This window comes from Ciconia boyciana, chromosome 7 (genome assembly GCF_034638445.1).
Source record: "Ciconia boyciana chromosome 7, ASM3463844v1, whole genome shotgun sequence".
NCBI lineage: Eukaryota > Metazoa > Chordata > Aves > Ciconiiformes > Ciconiidae > Ciconia > Ciconia boyciana.
The window spans coordinates 58948008-58969854 of record NC_132940.1 but is presented as its reverse complement, the minus strand read 5'-3'; the positions used below and the strand labels follow the sequence as shown (position 1 = coordinate 58969854).

General features: G+C 44.9%; 2 protein-coding genes across 11 annotated transcripts in view; one reads left to right on the top strand and one right to left on the bottom strand.

The window, feature by feature from the left end:
- Positions 1–2057: 2057 nt before the first annotated feature.
- On the bottom strand, positions 2058–16890 carry ZMAT3 (zinc finger matrin-type 3). Of its 7 annotated transcripts, XR_012043382.1 has the most exons (9): positions 16752–16877; positions 13085–13172; positions 12415–12740; positions 10722–10841; positions 8771–8937; positions 8559–8659; positions 7373–7530; positions 3387–3468; positions 2058–2650 (listed from the first exon to the last, which is right to left on the bottom strand). XR_012043382.1 is itself a non-coding variant. In XM_072867428.1 (8 exons), exons 2-8 carry the CDS (start codon positions 13098–13100, stop codon positions 3448–3450), a joined length of 909 nt encoding a protein of 302 aa, XP_072723529.1. In that variant the 5' UTR covers positions 13101–13172; positions 16752–16877; the 3' UTR covers positions 2058–3447. The 7 variants fall into 7 exon arrangements, 6 of the variants coding, with proteins under 6 accessions (XP_072723529.1, XP_072723528.1, XP_072723533.1 ...); XM_072867428.1 differs by having other exon boundaries at positions 2058–3468; XM_072867427.1 differs by adding an exon at positions 14991–15173 and having other exon boundaries at positions 2058–7530; positions 16752–16874.
- A 1956-nt stretch (positions 16891–18846) lies between these two features.
- The window catches only part of PIK3CA (phosphatidylinositol-4,5-bisphosphate 3-kinase catalytic subunit alpha), a 46473-nt gene continuing 43472 nt past the window's right edge, over positions 18847–21847 (top strand). For 3 of the 4 annotated variants that reach the window (XR_012043276.1, XM_072866632.1, XM_072866630.1), the window contains exon 1: positions 18847–19233. The gene's annotated coding sequence lies outside the window, so the exon portion shown is untranslated. Of the gene's footprint in view, positions 19234–19991; positions 20043–21847 lie in introns of all 4 variants that reach the window. The other variant, XM_072866633.1, reaches the window with a different exon arrangement.

Here is a 21847-nt window from a genome sequence, read left to right as displayed (position 1 = left end):
TTTTTGAACATCTTTATGTGTACAGCAAACAGCTGCCAAAGGCGCTCTCTAGTCTCAGATAATATACTGTGGATAATCTTCCTATCTCTCTTTACACTTGTGTAATTCCACTGACTTTAAATAGATCTGCTCTTGTTTCACGCAGGTAGAGGTGAAGCAAGCCCAGTGGAATAAGGCCAATTGCAAGCGTGTCACTCACTGAAGGATTAGGCCAATGAATTCTAGGTATTATCTGTTACAGCAGCTCATTACTATTCCAAAACAGACAAGCAGCATTCAATTCAAATGCTTTAGGAGAACTAGAAGTAGGAATAGAGAGAATTTATATGAAGTGGACATGAATGAATATGGAAGAGCCTCCAGAACCTGCACTTTGCAAACATGTACCCTCTACAATTCTCCTAAAAGCTGTTGTTTTTCCACCTCTCCACTAAGATTTAATGGCAGAAGCAATATTGAGAGCTCTCTCTGCCAAGTTTAATTATTTTTAAACCATACGCTAAAGTCCGTTTCCTAATGCACTGTAAAGCCATTATATAAACAACAAAAATCAAACTATTATTAATCAAATTGTTTTTAAAATCCAGTAATTTTCCTCAGTCTGTGAACTGAGAAGCTGAACAGAGATGTAGCAGGATCAGCAGCCTGGTATTCAAAGGCCTTGGGTTCAATCTTCCTTTTCAGCCACAGACCTTCTGGGCGAATCACATTTTTGCCAAACTTTACTTCCTCAGCTGTAAAATGTTGCAAGACAACTAAATGAGATCCTTAGACACCAGGGTAATTAGAGAAGTGGAAGGAGGGCTATTTATGCTTTCAAATCATACCATTAGTCTTAGATTTTCATCCATTTTTGTATTATTTCATTTGCTGCCTAATTTAACAAATGTCTGTGACTCTGAATTAGGTTGCCCAGGTATCTCTGCATGTCACTATGGTTTGGCTGTACCAAATTGCTATAGAATTGATACAGAATACAATTACCACATGTAAGTATTAAAAAGGCAGTGCTTTAACATCCAGCAACGGGTACACGCTGCTCTGTAGAGATTTGCTCCTCTCTGGTTCCTAGGATGACTGAAAGTAACCAGTCTGCATGGGCGTAAGACAATGAAGGGCTGGGGTGAGATTTAACATTAAGCTGCACTTAGAAGTTTTTATGACTCTATTTACTATAAATGAGAACACATAAAGCCTCCTGCATTTCATTGTTAGCACAGAAGTCACCTAAGCACTGAGGCAGCTCTCAGCCCAACAAAATGGTGAATCAGGATAATTCCACCATGGTGTCACTATTCTCTGTAATGGTCCAATGCCTTGAATAACAGAGGACAGGGCAGTGCAGGGACACATCCCTGGACACAGTTGCTTATACACTCAGAGCTGTGCCTCAACAGCAGTCACACACCCTGAATGTCTTACATGTGTCACCAGGATACTGCCCTCGAGGTCAACAGCTCACTGCACTAACAGCATGGCTGCAGCACCAACGAAGGGCAACGCTTTTCTCTTACCCAAGTTGAACCCAGCAAACCCCAGATTTTCTCTGCTTCAAGGCTCCAGTTCAGAATGTCCTTCCTGTTTGGAAAGTCATTTATGCTGCATAAGTATATGCTCTTCTGGAGCCCTCAAGTAATGAAAGAGGGAAAGAGCACACTGGCAAAAAATGTTCAAATGTAAGTATCAGGCTCAGCTTCTCCCCACCTTTTTGAAAGTCAGTCTGTGGTTCAGGCTGGGGCTGTTGCAGAGCTTGTGAGGTCTACTCGAGGGGAAAGCACAGCCAGAAACAAAGCCTTTCCCGTACCTTCTGGTTTCCATCCTGTCAGATGCTAAGCACTCCCAAGCCCTCCTGAAGCCAAGACAGCTCAGAGGGAGAATTCAGCTAGCTTTCAGTAAAAGTACACTGACCCCCCTCCAGATTAACAAATTCTACACTGGACTACAGTCCTTTAGCAGTGTATTAAAACATATTACTCACGTAGTCACACTCGATGCTAGGCTAAAATCAATTCAGTCAGACATATCACGAGCAGCAGCAATACCAAACACTAAGGCTGTACAATGATAAGAGCAAGATGATTTATTATATACTGAAGAAGAAAAAAAGAAAAAGAAAAAAAAATCATTTTCATCAACTATTCCCTCATGGGGGTCAGTACAATACAAAGAAAATAAGGATAAATGTACAAACCCAACCTGACAAGAAGGCTCTAGATGAAACACGTTCAAAGCACTTGCAAATGATGTTGCTGGACAGATGCAGAAGGAAATTAAATCAAGTAATTTTTCCCCTGAAAAACACAGACTGAAAAACTGATTTTCTTTTAAAAAATCCACAGTCCTGCCTTTACCTGCAGACACTTCAGGGAAAAGATAAAATTTTAACTGTAATACATTTTTTAAACGAGAGATTCCCAAAAATACTGTTTGACCACATTTATTTGAAAGTGGATTTTATTTTCACTTCCAACTTTATGCAGATGGCAAAGAAGCCAGCCCAGCTCAAAACAATAGGAGCTTAACCACTAACTTCAAAGAAACCAGGTCCATACTTCTCCATTTTCTGTTAATCCTTTGGCAACCATGGCATTTGTTTTTCCACAATCAGCAACACATCAGACAATCAGATGTCCATCTCATCCAGAGCATCCTTGTATATATGGTTGTAAAATTTAAAAAAAAAAAACCCAAAACACAAAACAAAAAATACATATATGAGAAAACATCAGCAGTATGAAATTCCTGAAGGGTTTCAAGGCTTGCTCCTACTCAACTAAAGTCAACGTACTTCAAACTATTTTAGCTGGAGCAGGACCAAATCCTTACAGAACCAGATACACATTCCTCAAAAAGCAAAACCTTAAGAGTGTTGTAACCCAAACATAGGAGTAAAAGACAAATTTTAGCAATGTACCTTGCCTGGCCCTAGCCAACATAATATATTTAGCTAGGGTATTTCATTTACTCCTGACTTGGGCAAGGTTCCCATTGGTTACAGTGAGAATATTACTTAAGTAACATAGTAAAAGGACATCATGCATTAGTAAGCTAAAATGTGAATCCGTGCTTATGGCAATAGCTTTCCCTTCTAATGCCCTATAATGGGCATCTAGAAAAGGAAAAAAAGACAAGAAGCTTTACAGAAAAAAATCTGCATTTTGTTACATTGATGACCATCCTAAGCAACTCCACAGAAGTTTTCAGGGTTCCTTTTGATGCACGTGAAGAAAGCAAAAGTCAAAAATGGACCAATGTTAGGCAAGATTATAACACATTTACTCATTAGTGCAGAATGCAAAATAACAGCTAATGCTTAATACAAACAAAATAGTATCACTTTCATACTCCTCACAAATACATAGATTCCACATAGTTTACTTCCTTGCCTTAAAAGAAATGCTCAAATGTAGTATGAACTTCATGTGTCTCTCAAAATATCACCCAAAGTTACCAAAGGAACCATTGGAGCTAAAAAAAAAAAAAAAAAAAAAATTAGAAATGAACATTTAAGAGCAAGTTGCAAGGAAATCCCCATTTTGTTTGGCATGAAAAGAAACAAAGAAGATCCACTGGTTGGATTTGGGGTTTTTTTGGTTTTTTGGGGTGGGTTTTGTTGTTTGGTTTTTTTTTTTATCAAGGGAAAGAAAACAATACATATGTGGGAGGGAAAACATTTTTACAAATATAATAAATACCTGTTCTGATCCAAAAGCAAAGTGCGATGTAGAGTTTTCTATTTAAACAAAAACAACCTACAGAATAATGCCTTAAATATTAACAAATCAAGTAGTGGTTAGCACAGTAAAATAAATATGAACACATTGATTTATATTTTTCTAGCAGCAAAGGTCATTAACCTACTGGCCAATGTGACAGCTTCACAGAAGTCCTGGTTTTGGGTTTGGTACTTCGTTTAACATGAGAAAAAGATTCAGTGGGTCTGGAAAATGGTACTACAGCTGTACGGTATTCTTCCCCAGCCTGTCTGTGTCAAACAGGGTTGGGCCAGGACATGTTTTCAATATGTGTTTTGAACACTGATTTGGAGAATAGCTTTCACCAAAAAAAAAAAATAAATCAGGATCCACCCAGTTTCTCATGCTGAAAAGTATGAGTTTGGATTGGCCTGAACCCTAATGATATTAGTGAGGTGGGGTGTTTTCTCTTTGCAGTCAACAATTTTCTATGCTGGAGGGAGAGTGGGAAGATCACAAACCCTTAAGCAATGAAGAGGGAGAGGCAAGCTTTGGTCACTTGTCGGGAAGGGCCACAACAGAGCACTGGGGCAAAGCGAGTCTCAGCTGCTTCTCCCAGCAAGAAATATCTTTCCTCCCATGTAGGAAACCTGTCCTACTCTGTCGCTCGAGTCCCACTGTCTGCTTTATACCTGCTATAGAACCCACCACTTTGCAATTCTCAAGATTCACTTCTTGTACTCCCTTGAACTAAACAAAGCAGCTACAGGCCTCTCTGTTCAGGACCATTCCTCAAAACCAAACTCAGACCCGTGCAGAGAGGGGGAGCCTGCAGGAACAGCCCCCTGCACCTTCCTCGCACACCCCCCCGAACGCACTGGTGCACTGGCATGCTGTGGCGCGTTTGCACCAGCTGTTACCAGTAGGTAACCACACATGGAGCAAACTGAGTTTTGATACCTCCAGCAGTCACAGTCGCTGAATGAGGAGCAGATCGCTGTGCTGGGAGCAGGAACCAAAGCAAAGTGGTGAACAGTTGATTTTTGGGGCACACAAAAGCAGACAAAAATGCTTTCTTGGCCCTAGCAATAAGCTAGACAACACCAGTACCTACAGCTCCTCCAGCTCATATTGTACAAAGTGTTGGTTTTCTGCTACTATTCTTGCAGCCTGTGGGAAATGCCATGCTTTCATGTACAGCAAGAGGGATGTTTGACCATAATGCAGGGATTGCTCTGGTGAAACACACTGTGGTAAGGCTCACCCAGCTCCTTCTGTCCCTGCACAGTGGTGTCAGACTAGCAAAACAAAAGATAGAACACAAAGAGAAAACCAGAGCCCTTCTTTGACTGCAAAAGCTGAGGGGAAAAGGCTGACGAGAGATTTTTGCAAGGGGAATGTTCTTCAAGGCCACACAGGGGGTGAGCCAGGGGCAGAAAAACACAGAAGAAACAGACTTACAGGCTGTCAAAACTGCTTAGCGCTTTGCAACCTGGGCACCTGTCCTCCTACCTTCTAATGTGTTCCAGTACACAAACCCTATTTAATTGGGCTTTGCACAGAGGAAGGGAGGGAATCCCATTCAACAGGATGTCCATTGCTCTTCCTGTATCTGCAGGGCAAGGATTAGCATGGAATGATGTAGGGGGTTGCTTTCGACTACTGTGCAAGAGCTCACCTTCCCTGGATTTAGGAAGGCTGTGTTAAGGTTGAATGGCTACCTGATGCTCAGGTAGCTAAAGATAACAATACTTGATTTCTGAGGAGCAGCCAAGTGCAACAAACCTTTTTGAGGTGGACTAGAAAAACGAATAAAAACTATCTGGATTTTTTGTTAGTTTGCTCATTTTTAATTTTTTAAGGCAAGCTGAAAGTCCTTCTGGAATGCAAGAGGCAGGATCAGAATGGCAAAAAAAGTGGGTGTGGGAGCTACCTTCAACATTATGCACTAGGTAAAATTTATCCCTGGTAAAATGCTACTGAAACCAGTGGAGCTGCATCTAATTCAACCTACTGCCTAAAGAGGAGTGAGGGACAAGCCATGATGCTTCCTTTACCCCCTCTCTGCACCTGCCACTGAAGTCAATGAAGCTATACCAGCGTATAGCTGTAGCAGCGCAGTGGTGAATCAGGTCCAACGGAGGTTACTTATATGCTGCACTTGCCGCTGGAGCCAATGTTTGAGAAACACTGTGAACTGGATTCCAATCACAGCTCCTCACATCTTCCCAAATGAGCAGAAAAATAAATGTCAGCCCTACTTCTGCTCTTTATCTTCTTTCTACTTTTGCTAAGGAAAATCAAAACAGACACACACCCTTCGGGTTTGTCTACACTTACAAAGTTGCTTAACAAGTTTCATGAATACTTCTGTGTGGCCAAAAAGCTGTTACTCAAACAATCATCACCCCTGACATTTACATACTACCTAACTTTGGATTTTTGATGGTCCCTAAAACAGTGAAGTTCACATCAAGGAATGGAATTAAAACCCGTTCTGAGATGGGAAAAGAAAGAGAGGAAAAAAATCATCCAATATTGGTAGCTCTAGTCCAAAGGAGCATTTCACCTCTTCTCTATAACCCATTGGGTTTTGTCCAGGGAATGGCATGGAAGCGGGACATACCAGTATCTGCTCCCCAAGGTCCAGGCAGCCCTGCTCTCCTGGAGCAATAGAGCTGCAGGCCAGTGACCAACACTTGCTCTCTTCTACACCAGTATGTAAAGAAATTACAGCTGACAGCTCCTTCCAACCTATTCTCAACCCACCCAGTCTAAAGAAGAATCAGAGCAGAGCATATCTCATCTGAGCAGGTTTGCTTTCCGATTCACTTAATTAAGCCATTGAGACCCCCACAGACTCTCTTCAGGGAGATGAGCTACAGCCATGGTGCATTACAGTGCCCAGCCAACAACAGTGAGAATCTTTTTTCATTGTTAACTGGTAGAAGAGAATATTTCTGGATGTGGCTAATCAGCGGATATCCAATGTCAGATCTTCAGAATGAAATCTGCATCACAGAGGAAGCAGTAAGAGGCATGACCCTCCAAGGAGGAGAGGTACGCACAACCTTTCTACGGGGATGCGGAAAGAACTTACTCTGGGCTGTAATGGGGGCCAAAGCAGCAATTTGTGGACAAGTACACCACCTAATTCACACACTCACAGGCCCCATTCCTGCCCCTCCTTTACAAGCTGCCCAGAGATTCAGTCTGCTGTAAGGGGGTATTCTGGAGCACTGCTCTGTGGTGTGCAAAGAGGGGAGTGGGCTTTGCACATGGTCCACCTGTGTGGTAGAACCACAGAAGTTCCCAGCACTTCTTGGGCTTTGCATATTCATGCAGAAGGCTAGGGAGAAGACATAAAGTCCTCCCTGCCACTCAATACAATAAAGAGCCTTAGATAATTAGCAAACAAACATCAAAAACACTTCATGTCCTGCACAGCGTCATCCTGCCAACTATGATAGAAAAAAAATCTAACCATACCATTAAGTTCGCAGGTGTTACATGTATAGCTCGAGAGCATACTCCTATCAAATGGAGCACAAAGCAGGGCATGTGGCAAACAGCAGGCGAGAGACAAGCTGCTCTATTTGCAAACTACTACCAAGGGCGGCGCATCATTGTACATAGCCTAGGTTCTCCATCTCATTCCTATACCGCTGTTCGGACACCTTGCTTTTATGCTGTTTGCTTTCTAAGTGTTGTCTGAACTCCATCTCCTCACTGGCCCCGGCGTTGCACATGGAACAGTAGAACTGGCCACTGGGGGTGACACACATGGCCAGATCCCGAGGAATCCTCTGGCGTGAGCGGGGATTGAAGTAGGGACCTGAGGAAACAACAGAAAAGCCTGGTTTATCTATAAGAAAGGAAAGCTTGAGGCAGCTCAGTGACAACTTCTAAGTCCAACAAATGTTTAAAAAGAAGCCAAAGATTAGCTTCTTTAACTGATTAGAGTCTGAACCTTATTTTCCCACACGACTTCTCCACTGAGATCCAGATTTACAGGGGTGTAGCACATAGGGGAGCAGTATTTGCTGGTATTTCCTAAAGCAGTAGAGTGGGCTTAGTGCCCCAGTCTTATTAAGAATCAATAGGGCTTTGAAAATTAGGAGTCTAATCATTTAAGTGATGAGTCAAGTCTTTTTTTTTTTCCCCCTTAACCCTCCAATTCCAGAATTAGAACACTCTTTGGATTAGAATAACCTGCCTCAGTTTAAAATTATCACAAAATGATACTTAATAGAACTTCAAAAGATTTATCTTTTCCACATGACAGTGGTTAGAATGACACGATTAAACCAAGCTTCACCAGGAATCAGGGTTTCAGCCAATATGTGCTCATAATACAACTTAAAATGAAAAAGAGAAACAGATGGTGGGCTGGACACTATAAAACACACTTTAAATCATAGTAAAGAGGCAAAGTTAGTATCTAACACCTGAGGAAGGACTCTACTCTAGGAACAGATGGTCTTAGAGACAGGCTAACATGCTCTCGCATTCTGGTCATGGGAGTGCAAGTACAGGTTGATGTGCTACAGTAGGAGTCAAAGCACCTGGCCACTTGCCAAGAAAATAAAGCAGGAAAATTGTCACCACTTAGAGCAGCCTTAGAGACAGACAGATGGTAAATTAAGTTACAAACTGAGAAACCGAACTAACACGCAGGCTGACAAAACAAAGCAACTTTAGCAGCTGGGAAAAAACATGCAGACATGAAGGATCAGCAGAGCTAGGACCAGCTCCTTTCACAACCTGTCTCTGCTAAAACAGACCTCAGAAACAGAAGAAAAATGAGTCTGTTTATTATTTATTATTATTCCAACTATAGAACAGACGCAAGCTCCCAGTTACCTGTGTTGTTTTGAACTGTATACATATTTCTTCTGTTCTGCATCATTTTATATTCATTCCCTTCTTTCCTTGCCCTCCGTTTGCCTAGTTCTGATGCATCCCTGAAGATTAAACAAATATGAACAGCTGCAATTCAGAGTTTTCTGAGAACAAGACTGCCAGAGACACTGCCACATGCTTTCAGCCTGAGCATTAAGTTGAACAATACCTACGAGAATGAGTTATTCTGTGCTTCTGCAAGACGCAGCCGTTTGGCATGGTTTTTCCCTTGGTAGTGAGCCTGTGCCACAGCCGGAGAACTAAACGAGGCATCACAAAGCTTGCAGTAATCATTCTCTGTGGCCAAGATCACTCGGCCACCTGGTTTACTGGATCCCATCTAGCAGCAAAGGGAGAGACAGCATGTGAAACACAAGAAGGTTAAATCATTGAAATATTTGAATCACAGGGACTGAGAGCAGTATCATCATCATCAGGCAACAAGAGAGCTGGAATTAGAGCATATGGATTAGGACACTCTCAAGCGCTCCCCAAACTTTTCTTACACGAACTTCATCTTCCCTGCCTCAGCCTCCAGGAGAATCTGCAAATTCCTTGAGATCTAGGCAAATCCCTGGCCTCAGATGGAGAGGAAAGCAATCTGAACAAACACCCTGTACCTCTGTAGTAATAGCTACAGAGACCTGTTTACTCCACAGCAGTGATTTAACTCCTCTACTCCTGACTGCTGGGAGCTGATGAACAGTAACTTTCACACTGAGGAAGACTCACTGAAAGGTAAAGGTGCTCCTCTCTCCTCTTTACAGTGTACCTAATCTCTCCACAGTATGCTGTCTCCACACAGCTCCCTGACCACACTAACAGATAAAAAAACAACAGCAGAGCTGCCAAACCTCTGATTCTTACCCTTCAGATAAGAGGGCACCTGGATCAAGACTTCAGAGGAAGGACCCAGCCTCACATGCACAGCTCCTGCCATATGAAGGATACCTTGCCGGTCTAGTCAGACCACACACTGATCGGGGCAGCAACCATGTCTCCTCAGTGTGTATCATCCAGAGAAAAGCGCTTTGTAAATAGCGCAGCAGCAGCGATTCATACAGCCATGTCACTGCGGCACTTGCCAAGTCCGGTTTCTTTCAGGTTTCCTTTGATGCTGTTCAAGCTTATAGACACACGCACAGAATTCTACTTCAATGTTACAACATGAATCCTCACATAGCCCCAGAGGGGTCTTTTTCTTGCCATGGACCATTTTCTCCATTTAAAAACGCATCAGATACCCTAGCAGGTACAGCACCTACATCCACTACCTAGGACTGGACCCCATGCCCTCTCGATTCAGTTCCATGAGCGGCAAAGTCATTTTACATGGGACTGAGTCTCCCTCTGGCAGCTCCCTCTGACAGCACGTATAACAGTCTGCCGCTTACGGCAAATGGTCTTTGCTTTTGTACAGACAACAGAGGCTTATGCTTTTGGAAGTGGCAGACATAGCTTTGATCCCTGCAGCCCAGCTGCTGTTCCCTGCACAGTCACATGCAAGAGCCAGGTTAGCTGTAAAGTCCCATGACAATCAGAAGTGATGAATTCTAGAAGAAAACAAAAATCTCTTTTGCCTCTAACGTGCCTGAGACAGAATTAATCTGGATCACTGAGGGAACCATCCATTCACCCTACACACAGGAATGAGCGCTGCAAAAGGCGCAACAAAAGAGGAATTAGACAACAGCCCAGGGCAATGGGTGTAGGCGCACCTAAGCACTTTTTCCATGTAGGCTTCCCTCACACAATGGAGGGATGATTGTGCAGAGCGGATGCCACACCCTCGCATCCAAATCCAGCTCCAACAATGCTGTTTTATACCTGCCCTTAAACAACCATAATCAGCAGCACATCAGACTTACTTAGGAATCAAAGTATTTGCCATGCAGAAATAGAACAGTTCAAGTCCAATATTCTGCTGCAAGGGCAGGTCAATATCTCTGTCTTCAAAGGAAAGCAAACAGCTCGCAACAGGCCATTTCCACCATCCTGTGCCATCACAATGAAAATTCTTTCCCAGCTCCTGCAGTAATCCTCAAAGCGTGCGATCTAGTTATCCTTCCTGGGGGTTAGGTGACAAGTAAGCAGCATGATCTCAGTCACCTTCCCATGCCTTACCTGAGCTGGAAGGGAGACAACCTGAGGTGGGGCAGGCTCAACCGAATTACTCATTCTGGCAGGTGCCGGACAGCTATTGGCAGCATAGTAATTTCGGAGTTTCTTACTGTGGTTTTTACCCTGGAAAGAGAACCCAGATTAATCACTGTCCTAATAATAGTATCTTACACTGAAAGAAAAAGGATCCAGAGACCGAAATGAGAAAGTGGCCATGAAGATGGCACCTCAGGTAAAGGAGCTGTCACTTAGAAAATAACAGCTCTGAACTTGAGAGATGCTGGCATCCCCCCTTTTCTCCAAAATGCTCATCACCAAAATGCCTCATTTTCAACTGATTTTCTCAAATCAGTAAGGTTACAATTAGTTCCTCAAACTGTTTCCATTTCACTTAAAACCAGTATTTTGTATTTTAGGCATAAAACATTCACTGCTTTGCATAGTTTTTTGATGAGCCTGCACACACACATACACACACACTTCTTCATGAGACTGCAAGCATGAGTTAAAACATGAGATTGAATGTAAAAAACCCTGCTTCGTATTTTATTTTCTCTTGGAAAACATATACTATAGTTCTTTTCAGTATTCTGAAAACCTGACAGAGCTACATTAGAGTATGTATATGCATTGTGGATCTATAGTAAGGCATATGCATAAATGCAAGTTATGTACTATAAATGTACTTCTGTCCTCTCATGGCAGAAATACTGCAGAAATCAGACGTTAAAAGTGTAACACTAATTCAACCTACCCCTTCATTGGCAGGATACCACTTTTTCAGGGCTAACAGCAAATCTGAGATCTGGGTCTGGTGTCCTGAGAATATGGACAACCACCCTTTTGGATTCACTGTTGGAGAAAGTCACTATCTCCACATCTCACACAACAATAGCACTAGGCAGAGAGGGTACTAGTAAAATGGGGTAATGTAAGACTAAGACATATTTGATCTCTCAGCAAAGAAGCATATGCAAATAGTCCCTAATCTATTTCAGACAAGTCAACCAGATCAGCTTGAACAAAACTAATTTGGTTTGAGCTGACCTAGCTAATGACAGTGTTTGCATAAATGGCCCCACCAGAGCAGTGTTGTGCATAACCTCAGAAAGGAGACAGTGATAAGCACATGGCAGCAGCCCCCCTTCCTAATCGCACAGCTGGATCCAGCAAAAAACATCTGTCCAGGCCTTACAAAATCACGTCTGTGGAATCAGAAGTTCAATTTTATTGGAAGAGTGTAGAGGTGAAAAATAGGTTGCATAAAACAAATGAAAAATCACAAGTGTCTGCTTTTTCACCCATGCCATCTTGGTACTACTTCTCTGTCCCTGTGGGCAAAGTTTTTGCAAAACACTACAGTGATGACACCTTAAATGAAAGCACTGCAGCATGTCTAGACAACCAGCAAATTCAAGCAGCGTGAAGATATGTCTACAGAGCAGTTTCAGTCCATTAGATGGTGCAGAGGTAGCTCCAGATGAGCTAACTCAAATGCTGCTGCTGGTGTGCAGCCACCTCAACACAGCACTCAAAACCCACTTGAGAAGCTAAGTTAGTCCTCGTGCATTAGCCCACACTTAGCTCTGTGCTACCACAGCAATGCTACTCACAGTGCACGCACTGGCACAGGTAGGTCTACACAAGCTGCAGATGCAGCAGCCCTGAAAGCTGTGCCTCCTGCTACTCTCCTTACCTGGTAATGAGCCTGGGCTTGTTGTGCTGAATTCAGAGTGACATTGCAAAGCTTACAGCACAGAGGCTTACATAGTTCCTCCAGCATAGGGTCCTGCTCCACCACCTTTGCAAGCTCTTCTTCTTGTGTGTGATGAAAGGAAGGCCCCAGTCCCAGAGATTTTGGTGGGGACAGTGGTGAGCTGGCTCTTGGCCTTGTAGCCACTGACATAGGAAGAGATGAAGGCTTCTCAGGATGAGGAAGAAGTCCTGCTTGCTGTAGAAGAATCATTGGCCAGGAAGTCTGTGGGCATGCTACTTCTGAAAGATGAGGAGTCTTCTTCAGATCTAGACCAAAGAGACGCAAATGCTGAAATAAGCAGCGCTAACAGGAACATCAACAAGCCAGGGCACAGTTTCTGTAACTTCACTGTCTCTGCTTTATGCCTTTTCACAATGCCAAGCAGAATAAAGTCAGTTTATAACACTTTGCCCCACAGGAACAGCAGCATCCTGGATAACCAGGGCCAGATTAAAAGATAGATGTATAAGAAGTGGATTGAAGTCCAAAATGTAGTTGTTAGTACCCCCCGGCACCCTCCTGGACAGGTGAAGATTCCTCACCACCCATAGTACCTGACCGACAGCACGCATGCCCCACTGCTCCATGACAGCAAGAAGATGTGACATACCACATGCATAGTACATACAGCTGTGTTAATGGGAACCATTAGCCACATCCTCTTTTGGCAGCCTAAGGACAAGCTCACACTCCAAGACCTAAACAAATATTACAATGTATTACTGCCATTGATGACTTAAAAAGAACCCAAATATTTCAAAGATTTATTTTATATAGGTAGATATAAAATACATATATATACGCACACAGCCCTCTCAAATACTCACAAAGACCTTCCTGAGGTTAACTAGAAGATATTCTACAGTTAACTTTTCTCAAGTAAGTCAACAAAAGCAGAAGAGCGGGAATCAACTTGAGCACACCTTGTTGTACACAGTCAGCTCCCAAGGGCTCTCTTCCATGGTCTTGTTGAATGACCTTGAGCTACTTCTCATTTTTCCTTTACTAACTACAACCGATGCAACATTTAAAGCTATAACTTCTTCTTCTGCAAAATGGAGAGCTTATCCCATATTAACCTTTATTCAATTATTTCTCAGTTAATTCAAGTTCTTAGAACTAACGCTACATTTCCAACAAGGGGTTCTGAGAGGCTTATTTAATTAAAGTTTATAAATCACATCTAAAGCCCGGATGAACATTCCTAGAATAATGTAGAGCAGTGATATTATGAATCAAGGCACAGCTACTTTTGTTAATGTCTTATTAGCTTCTTATCATAACAAATCCTGTTCACTGCTACACTGGGATCGAGAGAAGCATTATCTTGGCCTTTGCAGATCACTTCCAGCTCGGGCTGCATTGGTAGCAACCACGTTTACACTATGGGCTTTGTTCGTTTGTTTAAGCAAATAGTGAGCCACATAACATTTTAAAATAACACTTCTAGAAAATTAGGGAAAGGTAAACAAAATACCACTTAGGAACTTTGTTCTTGAGTCGCTTGTGAAAATAGAATTTGACTTCAAAAGCATTTAGGAACCTGGAAAAGCAGATAGCATTTATCTGGGATAACTTCTGGGATTTTCAATCTGCTAAAATTAGCAGGAGATAAATACCTTGCTACATTCAAGCTATGGAAAATCTCAGTTGATGCCTGCATTTTTAGGTACTGTATTACCTATGAAAGTCTGGCCCCAGAGAGGCCTACATCCTATTAGGGAAAATAAAAAATAACTTAAAAAAAAAAAAGAAAAAGAAAAAGAATATCAGTGGGACTAAAGCGTTCAAGTGACAAAAGCATTTCTGAAATGTTTACCTCTAAAAACAGACCTCCAAATAATACAAGATTGAAGGCAGTTCACTTATGACTAGTAACAAAAGGTAAGGAAAAAAATAAAAGAAAAAAAAAAACCCAAAACAAGAGCACACATTGCCTTGGGGACAAGCTTTTAAGACTTGCAGTAACAGAGCCGCGAGGAGTTTTTATTTTTTAAATAGCCCTCCACCATCAAGACTCTGAAATTCCAGGAGAACTACACCTAATATCATGTCACCATAAAAACAAAATCAAAACTGGTATCATGAAAACTAACTTAAACAAGATAAAATGGGATCCACCACAAAGAAGGATCCTTTTCCTTCTTTGCACAGGAATGGCATGGTGCAAATCATCTATCAGCAGTGTAAATTCTGTAGTGTTACCTAACTTCTCTCCAACTTTCAGTGTACATGTTCCTGGTTAAACAGAACTACAGAAGAAGATTTTGCTATCTTTAGTTTGCTCACGTAGTACTCTGTAGACAGTCTAATTAATTTCAGTGGGGCTATGGATGGAAAAAGTTGGCCTTGCTGGTTAAATAGACTTAAATTGGTTAAACATGGTTAAATTTAACCATGATGGTTAAATATGTCATAACGCAGGCCTATCAAGGCAGTTTAGATCAACTATGCAAGCAGGTAAGCATGCCATCCAATTTCAGAGTTTTATTACACCACCATAATGGGCCTCTTACCTTAAAATGGGAGTAAATTATAGCTAAATACTTCATAGAGCCATATAAAGAGATCTACAGTAAATGGCAATCAGGATCCATCTGCTTAATTTTGCATGAGAGTTTGTTGCATCAAGTCTTCCATACGCAACTGTCACGGATGGGATTTGTCATATACAAGAGAGAACACAGTGCTCACAGGATCTGCATCCACAGGGGAAAAAGTATAATGTAATAGTCTTCAAAAATCTTTAATTGTAAGGTCATTTACTGTTTCTTAAAGTAAGCAGTAGTCTGCAGACAAAATTAAGGCTGCATGGGCAATTTTAAAATTAGAACTTCTTGACTTGGCATATGCAACTCTGATTTTCTTCTAATGGTGATCTTTCATCATTGAAATTGTTCAAATTATGTTGATTTCTTTCTTACAGATATTATTTAAAAGAAAAAAAAGAATCACTCAAATTCATCATATTTACATGTCCCTTTAACCCTCCACTGCTGGTTGCTACAGATACCCTGTCCAGGAGAAAGTAACAGGACATCTTTGACTCCTCCCTTCCCTTCACATGAAAAGTTGCAAAATCTTTACACTAGAAAACAGCAAAAGAATGAGGACCCTCCATCATCAAGAGCTCGTGCGCATAACGGTACATCCTGTGGCAGCGTAAGGACCTGCAGCTCTCCAGGGTGAGCCGAGGAGACATTCTGCCTCAAGGCAGCGTCTCTCAGATCTCAGCCATGTCTCCTCCTACACGCCGTATGGGCTAGGATATACTTCCACTCCGTGCCAGTTGTCCTCAGGTGGATGCAAGGGAGACAGCCACACAGCTCTCCTCATTGCTTTCAGGTTGGGGCATCCCAAGGGCAGCACTGAAGGAGGAGACCCAGCCTCCGTGCCTCGAGTACCACAGCCTGGTAGCAGCCGGGTGCTGCTGGTGGCACAGATAACAGGGAGCAACCTCCCCAGCTGCCAACAGCACAATTCTGGGAAAGGAACTGGTATGGCCTTAAACCTGAGCACCATTGATGGGGAAGGCACATACACAATGTGACCTTCCTTGGCCGTAAGTGTAAAGCAGAGTGAGACGATCTATGTGCCACGTGTTCCCACCAGAAGTGGTTCTTAAACACAGTTGAGGCAACTAGTAACAGTGATAGAAACCTGTACAAATGATGAACAAGTTGTAGGTTTGGGTTTTTTTTCAAGACAGGAAGCATTTCTTCTCAAGTCCACTTGTGTCATGCATCATACACAATTCGACCTTAAGGCGCAGGGCCCATTAACCCTCTGCTGATGAGGATACATATTTAGCAACCCAGAAACAGAGGGCATTTATCATCTCTTACATCAACGGGGTACCAGAAACCACGGTGTAAATCCTGACATCCTAGCAGACATTTCTGCAAAGTTGTGTGCCTTGCAGTCTTGGTGATGGAGTCTAAGAAAAAAAAAAAAGCCCTGCTACCTACTATCTTGGAATAACTGCAACCTGAGCAAGAATTCAAAGCACCAACACACAGTTTTGGAAATGCAGGTATAAAACCAGCGTAGAAGAAAGGCAGACGCAGCCATCCGCATCACCGAAGTAGCTTAAGCACCCCTGAACACGGCAGAAACACTGCGCGCCCCCCGTAAACCGCACCGATAGGGAAAGCCGGCCCCCGACCCTGCTAAAGACCCGGTGCCCCCACCCACCCAGGCCAGGGCCGTGCCCCACCGCGCACACCCCCCGCCCCACGCCAGACCCCTGCGCCCCGCGCAACCCACGCGGCACCTACCGCGGCGGCCCCGACCCCCCGCGGCGCCCCTCGCCGCTTCCCCCGCACAACTTCAGCCGGTCCCCGAGGCCGCAGGAGGGCCGGGGCCGCCGGGCACGGCCGGGACCAGCTGCAGGAAGTGACCGCAGCGCGGCGCGGCGCGGCGGGGCGGGGCGGGGACTGCGCCGGCGGCGGCGGCGGCGGCGGCGCATGGGCTGCGCGGCCGGGCCCGCGGTGGCCCCGGGCCGCAGCCCCGCAGCGCTGCCGGGTGGGCTTATTCCTCCGTGCCTCGGCGGGCGGAGAGCCAGTTCCCGCCTGGAAGGGAGCTCTCCGGAGCTCAGCGGTGCCCCTCGGCGTCACAGTCCTGCACCGCTTGCGCCGGGGCTTTTAGCTTACGCGTGACCCTGGCACACTGCTGGACACCCTCGTTTTGTCCTCCAGCCCCAGCTAGCTGCTGGCTCTTCGGATCCGGCTTCTTTTGAAATAGTCTCACGGAAACCCGCGCTCGTCAAAACAACGCTTTTTGGCATTACGGGCTAAAATGCAGTTGAGAAGTGGCTCCAAATACCTAACTGCTCGGTCAGATCCTGAGTTGCGGTTTTGTACGAGGTTATTTCATCTTTCTTTGCTCTGGCACCTTCTGTTTTCGACAGCAGAAACTACAATTAACCTGAATTTGTATATATAAACATCTTCATATTCATGCTATTCATAGCCAGAGTGAGTTAATTTCCCCTCAAGCCACCCAAGACGGAAGCACAGGCCTCACCCTTATGGTTGGGCCACCCAGTTTCAAAACATATAGGGTTTCTATTGATTTTCTCCCATTTTGTTGGAACAGGAAAGTGCTGAGAACTCCCTACAAGCTGAAACCATCACAAAGACTTTATGGTAGCCATGAGCCAACCCACCTGGGAATCCATCAGTTAGGCCCACTCATTGCTGCTAATTTTTGTGAGACCTTAAAAAAATTCCCATTTATCAGATACATCACTACAGGTTAGAATCACAAACTGTACCGGTGATTTGTAGCAGAAGCAGCGAATGGGCAGTTTACAGCCATGCGCGTTCACGGGAACCACTGCTGCTGTGTGCTGGGTACGTTTTGCAGCGACCCCCGAGGCCGGTGCTCCCACCGATCGCCGGAGTCACCTGCAGCAGCTCAGCCTGCCCACGGCTGCGAATCGAGCCCCGTGCTGGGCCCTGGGGCTTGGGGCAGCGTTTCAAGGAAGAGAATTCACCAACGCCCTCACCACATTCACACCTGGCTCCGAAACTCGCTTACGCTGTCTCTCTTGTTGAGAGGATAAAAATCCCTTCAAAAACAGAGTGATTAACCAAGATGCCCGGCTGATTAGTCACCCAGGTTATCCCTGTTGCCTCCTTCCTGTCACCACCTCAATCCCGTCCTCACTTGTTGTGTCTTGCTGGCTCTCACTAGGCTGAGCCAGGCCAGCACTCTCCTTTCAGACCCTGAAGACCCGGCACACCAGGAGGCATACATTTTACATGTTCTCTCTCTTTGCTTTCTATTTTGTAAGGGTGCCGCTTGGCAGGCCGCTCTCTTTTAGGAAAATACTAGATTCAGGTACGGCGACTCGATCCCAGCAGCAGCTCAAATTTTAAAGAAAACTTCAGGTGTGAGTGGTGATCCAAGGGGGAAAAGGGACACGAGCGCACTGTACTCGGTCAAACCCACCCTTCTGTGCGTGGCGGGCAGCGTGACTGCGGACGCAGAGCCGCGCTCACGAGTTTACAACGATAAACGGGACGGAGGCACCGTCTGCTGGGCCCGCGCCGCAGCGCCAGCCTGTCACGCCCAGCTCGCCTGCGGTAGGACGAGCCCGTTATTCTTCTGAAAGCGCCTTTCCAGCCAGGTCACCTGCCGGGCCCCGGTGCTGCAGTCGTGCCGTACCGGCAGCTCCGGCAGGGGGAAGGCGGACGTCCCAGCGCCGCCGCCGCCGCCGCGCTAGGGGGCAGCAGGACACCGAGGCGGGGGGGCTGTGGGGGAGCGGCCGCGCGCTGGCCGGAAGGCGCAGACGGGCAGGCCCCGCAGCGGGAGCCGGGCGGGGCGTGGCCTGGGCGGCCGGTGACGTCACGCCGCGGCCCTCCGCTGGCGCACAGCGCGCGACCCCGACCCCTCCTCGGCGGCGCACGCGCGCTGCCCGCCACCGCCTTCCCCCTCCCCCTCCCCCCCGCGCGCCGCGGTTCCACTTCCGGCGGGCGGCGCCATCCCCATCCTGGGTCAGGGCCCCCGCTCCCTTCCTGTTATTGCCCGTGCGGGAGGCGGCTCTGTGGGAGCGGCGCGGGGGCTGCCGGCGCCGCTTCCGCCAGCGCCCGGGGCGGGGGGACGGTCACCCGCAGAGGGGTGCAGTGGTGGCTGTGGGGCGGCTGAAGGGGTTGCGAGGGCTGCGGGGCGCTGCCCGGCCCGGCCCGGCCCAGCCCTGCCCGTCGGGGCGGCGGCTGCGGGCCGGCTCGGAGGCGGGGAGGCCGCGCCTGTGAGGTGAGTGAGGCGGGGGTCGGTGCTGGGGCCGCCTGGCTCTCCCGCGGCACGGCAGCGCTCTCTGGGGCGTCCCGCGGCGGTGGTCGGGGGCTTCCCGGCGCTCTGGCCGGGCGGTGGCGGAGGGGAGCGCCGCTTTCTGTAGGCTGTGGGGCGTCTTGCTCGTCCTCGGCAGCCGGAGGGGGAAGCACGACCCTCGGGTGGCTGGGGGTGGGGAGGGTCGGGGCGCGGCTGCGTCCTTCTGGAGGAGCGCTGCGGTGGGGCTTCCCTCGGCTGGGAAAGCTCCAAGGCGTTCCTCTGCCAAATCCTGATTTGTGGGTCTCACCTCGTAGGGACGTCACCTGGGAGAGGAAAAACCGTAGTGGCTTGTTGCTTTCGAGTGTGGGTCCCCCCACCCCCGAAATACAGCTATTTTCTATAAATACGTTTCAGCAGTTCTTGTGATGGAGTGTTTGTGGGCTAGTTAATGATACTGGGAGCAGAGCCTCTTCCGACTGGGTGTGTGTATGAATCGGTGGCATACAATCTGTTTCCAGTTGCAGTCGACTTACAGTATCAGTGTCACATCTATGCTACCTGTAAAAACTTATTTTTTATTTCATACTATCCAGAGACGTGGTTTTATTGATATTAAATATGAAACTGCTGTTTCTTACCAGTACTTGTGTATTTTCTAGTAGACTGAATGCTAACAAAACTTTTACCAAACTAATACAAACTGCATGTTTGTCTTTCTTTGGGGGTTCTGTTGCTGTTTTCAGTATTCCGAAGTTATTAAGGTATCAGACCTGTTAATTCTGCTGCTGTTACTGGTATGTCTTTGTAATTTTTTTTCTCTAACTTTTTCTTGTTGACTTTAAAAATGTGATTGAACAGAGGTTGCTTTATAAACGGTGCATATTCAGAAGAAGCATAAGGAAAGTATATGTTTAAAAGTAGACAGTATGGATTATAAAGCTTTGCTTCAGTTAATTCTGCAGTTGTGAGTGTTCTGCAGCAGACTTGTAAAGGAGCAGTAAACTGGATTTTGAGTCTGGATTTTTGTAGTACTTAATAGAAGAAATCTGGACTCTGTTCTGTTAGTTACTTGTACCCTTGCATCCTAGCTTTGAGCTATAGCAGGCTTTCAAATGCATCACATTGGATGAAGTTAGAAACTTTCCCATCGTGATCTGAATCATTCTTGAATTCCTCCCACCTCACAATTAATTTATAGAGATGTTCTCATACTTGTTGCTTCCATGCTGCAATTCTATAATGCAGTGTAATAAACAAAGTCCACCTCTTGTTGTGTGTAAACATTGTTAGTTCCTAGGAATATTCCAGTACTTGGGATGATGGGATTTAATGGTTTGTCTACTATGTGGAACTGAGTAGATAAGCTGTTCTGAAATAAAGCCCCATGTGAACTTAAAGTTTCACAGTAAATAACTTTATTCTGAAACAATAACATTGGCAAGCTTTTCCAGAGTGGTTAGTTTGGAAGCATATTTTAGCCAATGTCATCACGTAGACAAACCACATGTCAACCAAGCTCATAGTGTTTCCAGAGGAATTTATGAAACCACACAATTCCTTATGTGATCCATTAAATATTCTGCTTTTTCATTAAGACAATAAATATGACAACTTCAGAGCTGCAGTTGGAGTCTGACTGGAGCAGATGCCCTGCATGTCATAGATGTTAACTTGATGCCATTCTTGGCAACCTGGAGACAGTGTTTCATGGGTGTTTTGTTTTTTTTTCAAAGCACACTAAGCCCAGCCTACAAATCCATGCCAAGGTGTGTTGGTTGTTAAGCTGCTTCAAATTGTCATTCTGTGTTAATGGCAAATTTGTTTTGCTTCTTATTGCAGTTTACTTGCATGAATAATGAAACTGAGTGGGGGGTTTTTTTGTGGAGTATTCTTTGGGAAAGGTGGTATAACTGAGCTGTTTACAAAGCAATTGTGCTTTATTGGAAGTCATAAAGTAGTTCAATACTTAGCTAACTGTTTCTCTGATAATCAGGCTATTCCTGCTTTCTGGAAGCAAAAGGGGATAATTCTTCCTGGATAACTCACTTTTTGAAAGTTGCTGGAAGCTTTAGAATAGGAATTTCTACAGCAAGCAAGAGTTTCACACTTCACCATTATGCTATTTCACAAGACCAAGTATATCGTAAGAGGTTTCCAGTTATTGGAAGAAAATCACACCTTTAAGAGGTGTTACTGCGTAAAGAATGGACTTCCTGATCACAGTTGTTCCTCAGATTCAAATGTGTAGTGTGCTTTTTAGTGGGTTGGTCATGTTTAATACAATTTTGAACAACCTTGATAATCATCATAGTTTTAACTTGGAAAGGACTTAAAGTTATCTATAAATGGCTAGACAACAAGCCTAAGGCTGACATTTAGTCTGCAAAAACTGCTTTCTTAAAAATTTTGTACATTAAAAAGTCAATTCATTATGTAGTCTTCTAGACTTTCAGTGCAGATTCTCTGAGTACCAGGAATACTCAGATATCTGAACACCTTGCAAATATCAGTCACTTCCAAATAGAAATCTGTTGCTATTGCTTTTCTTGCCTGTTTTGGGGGAAAGGAAATTGGGATGTTGATACATTAATTCCAAATA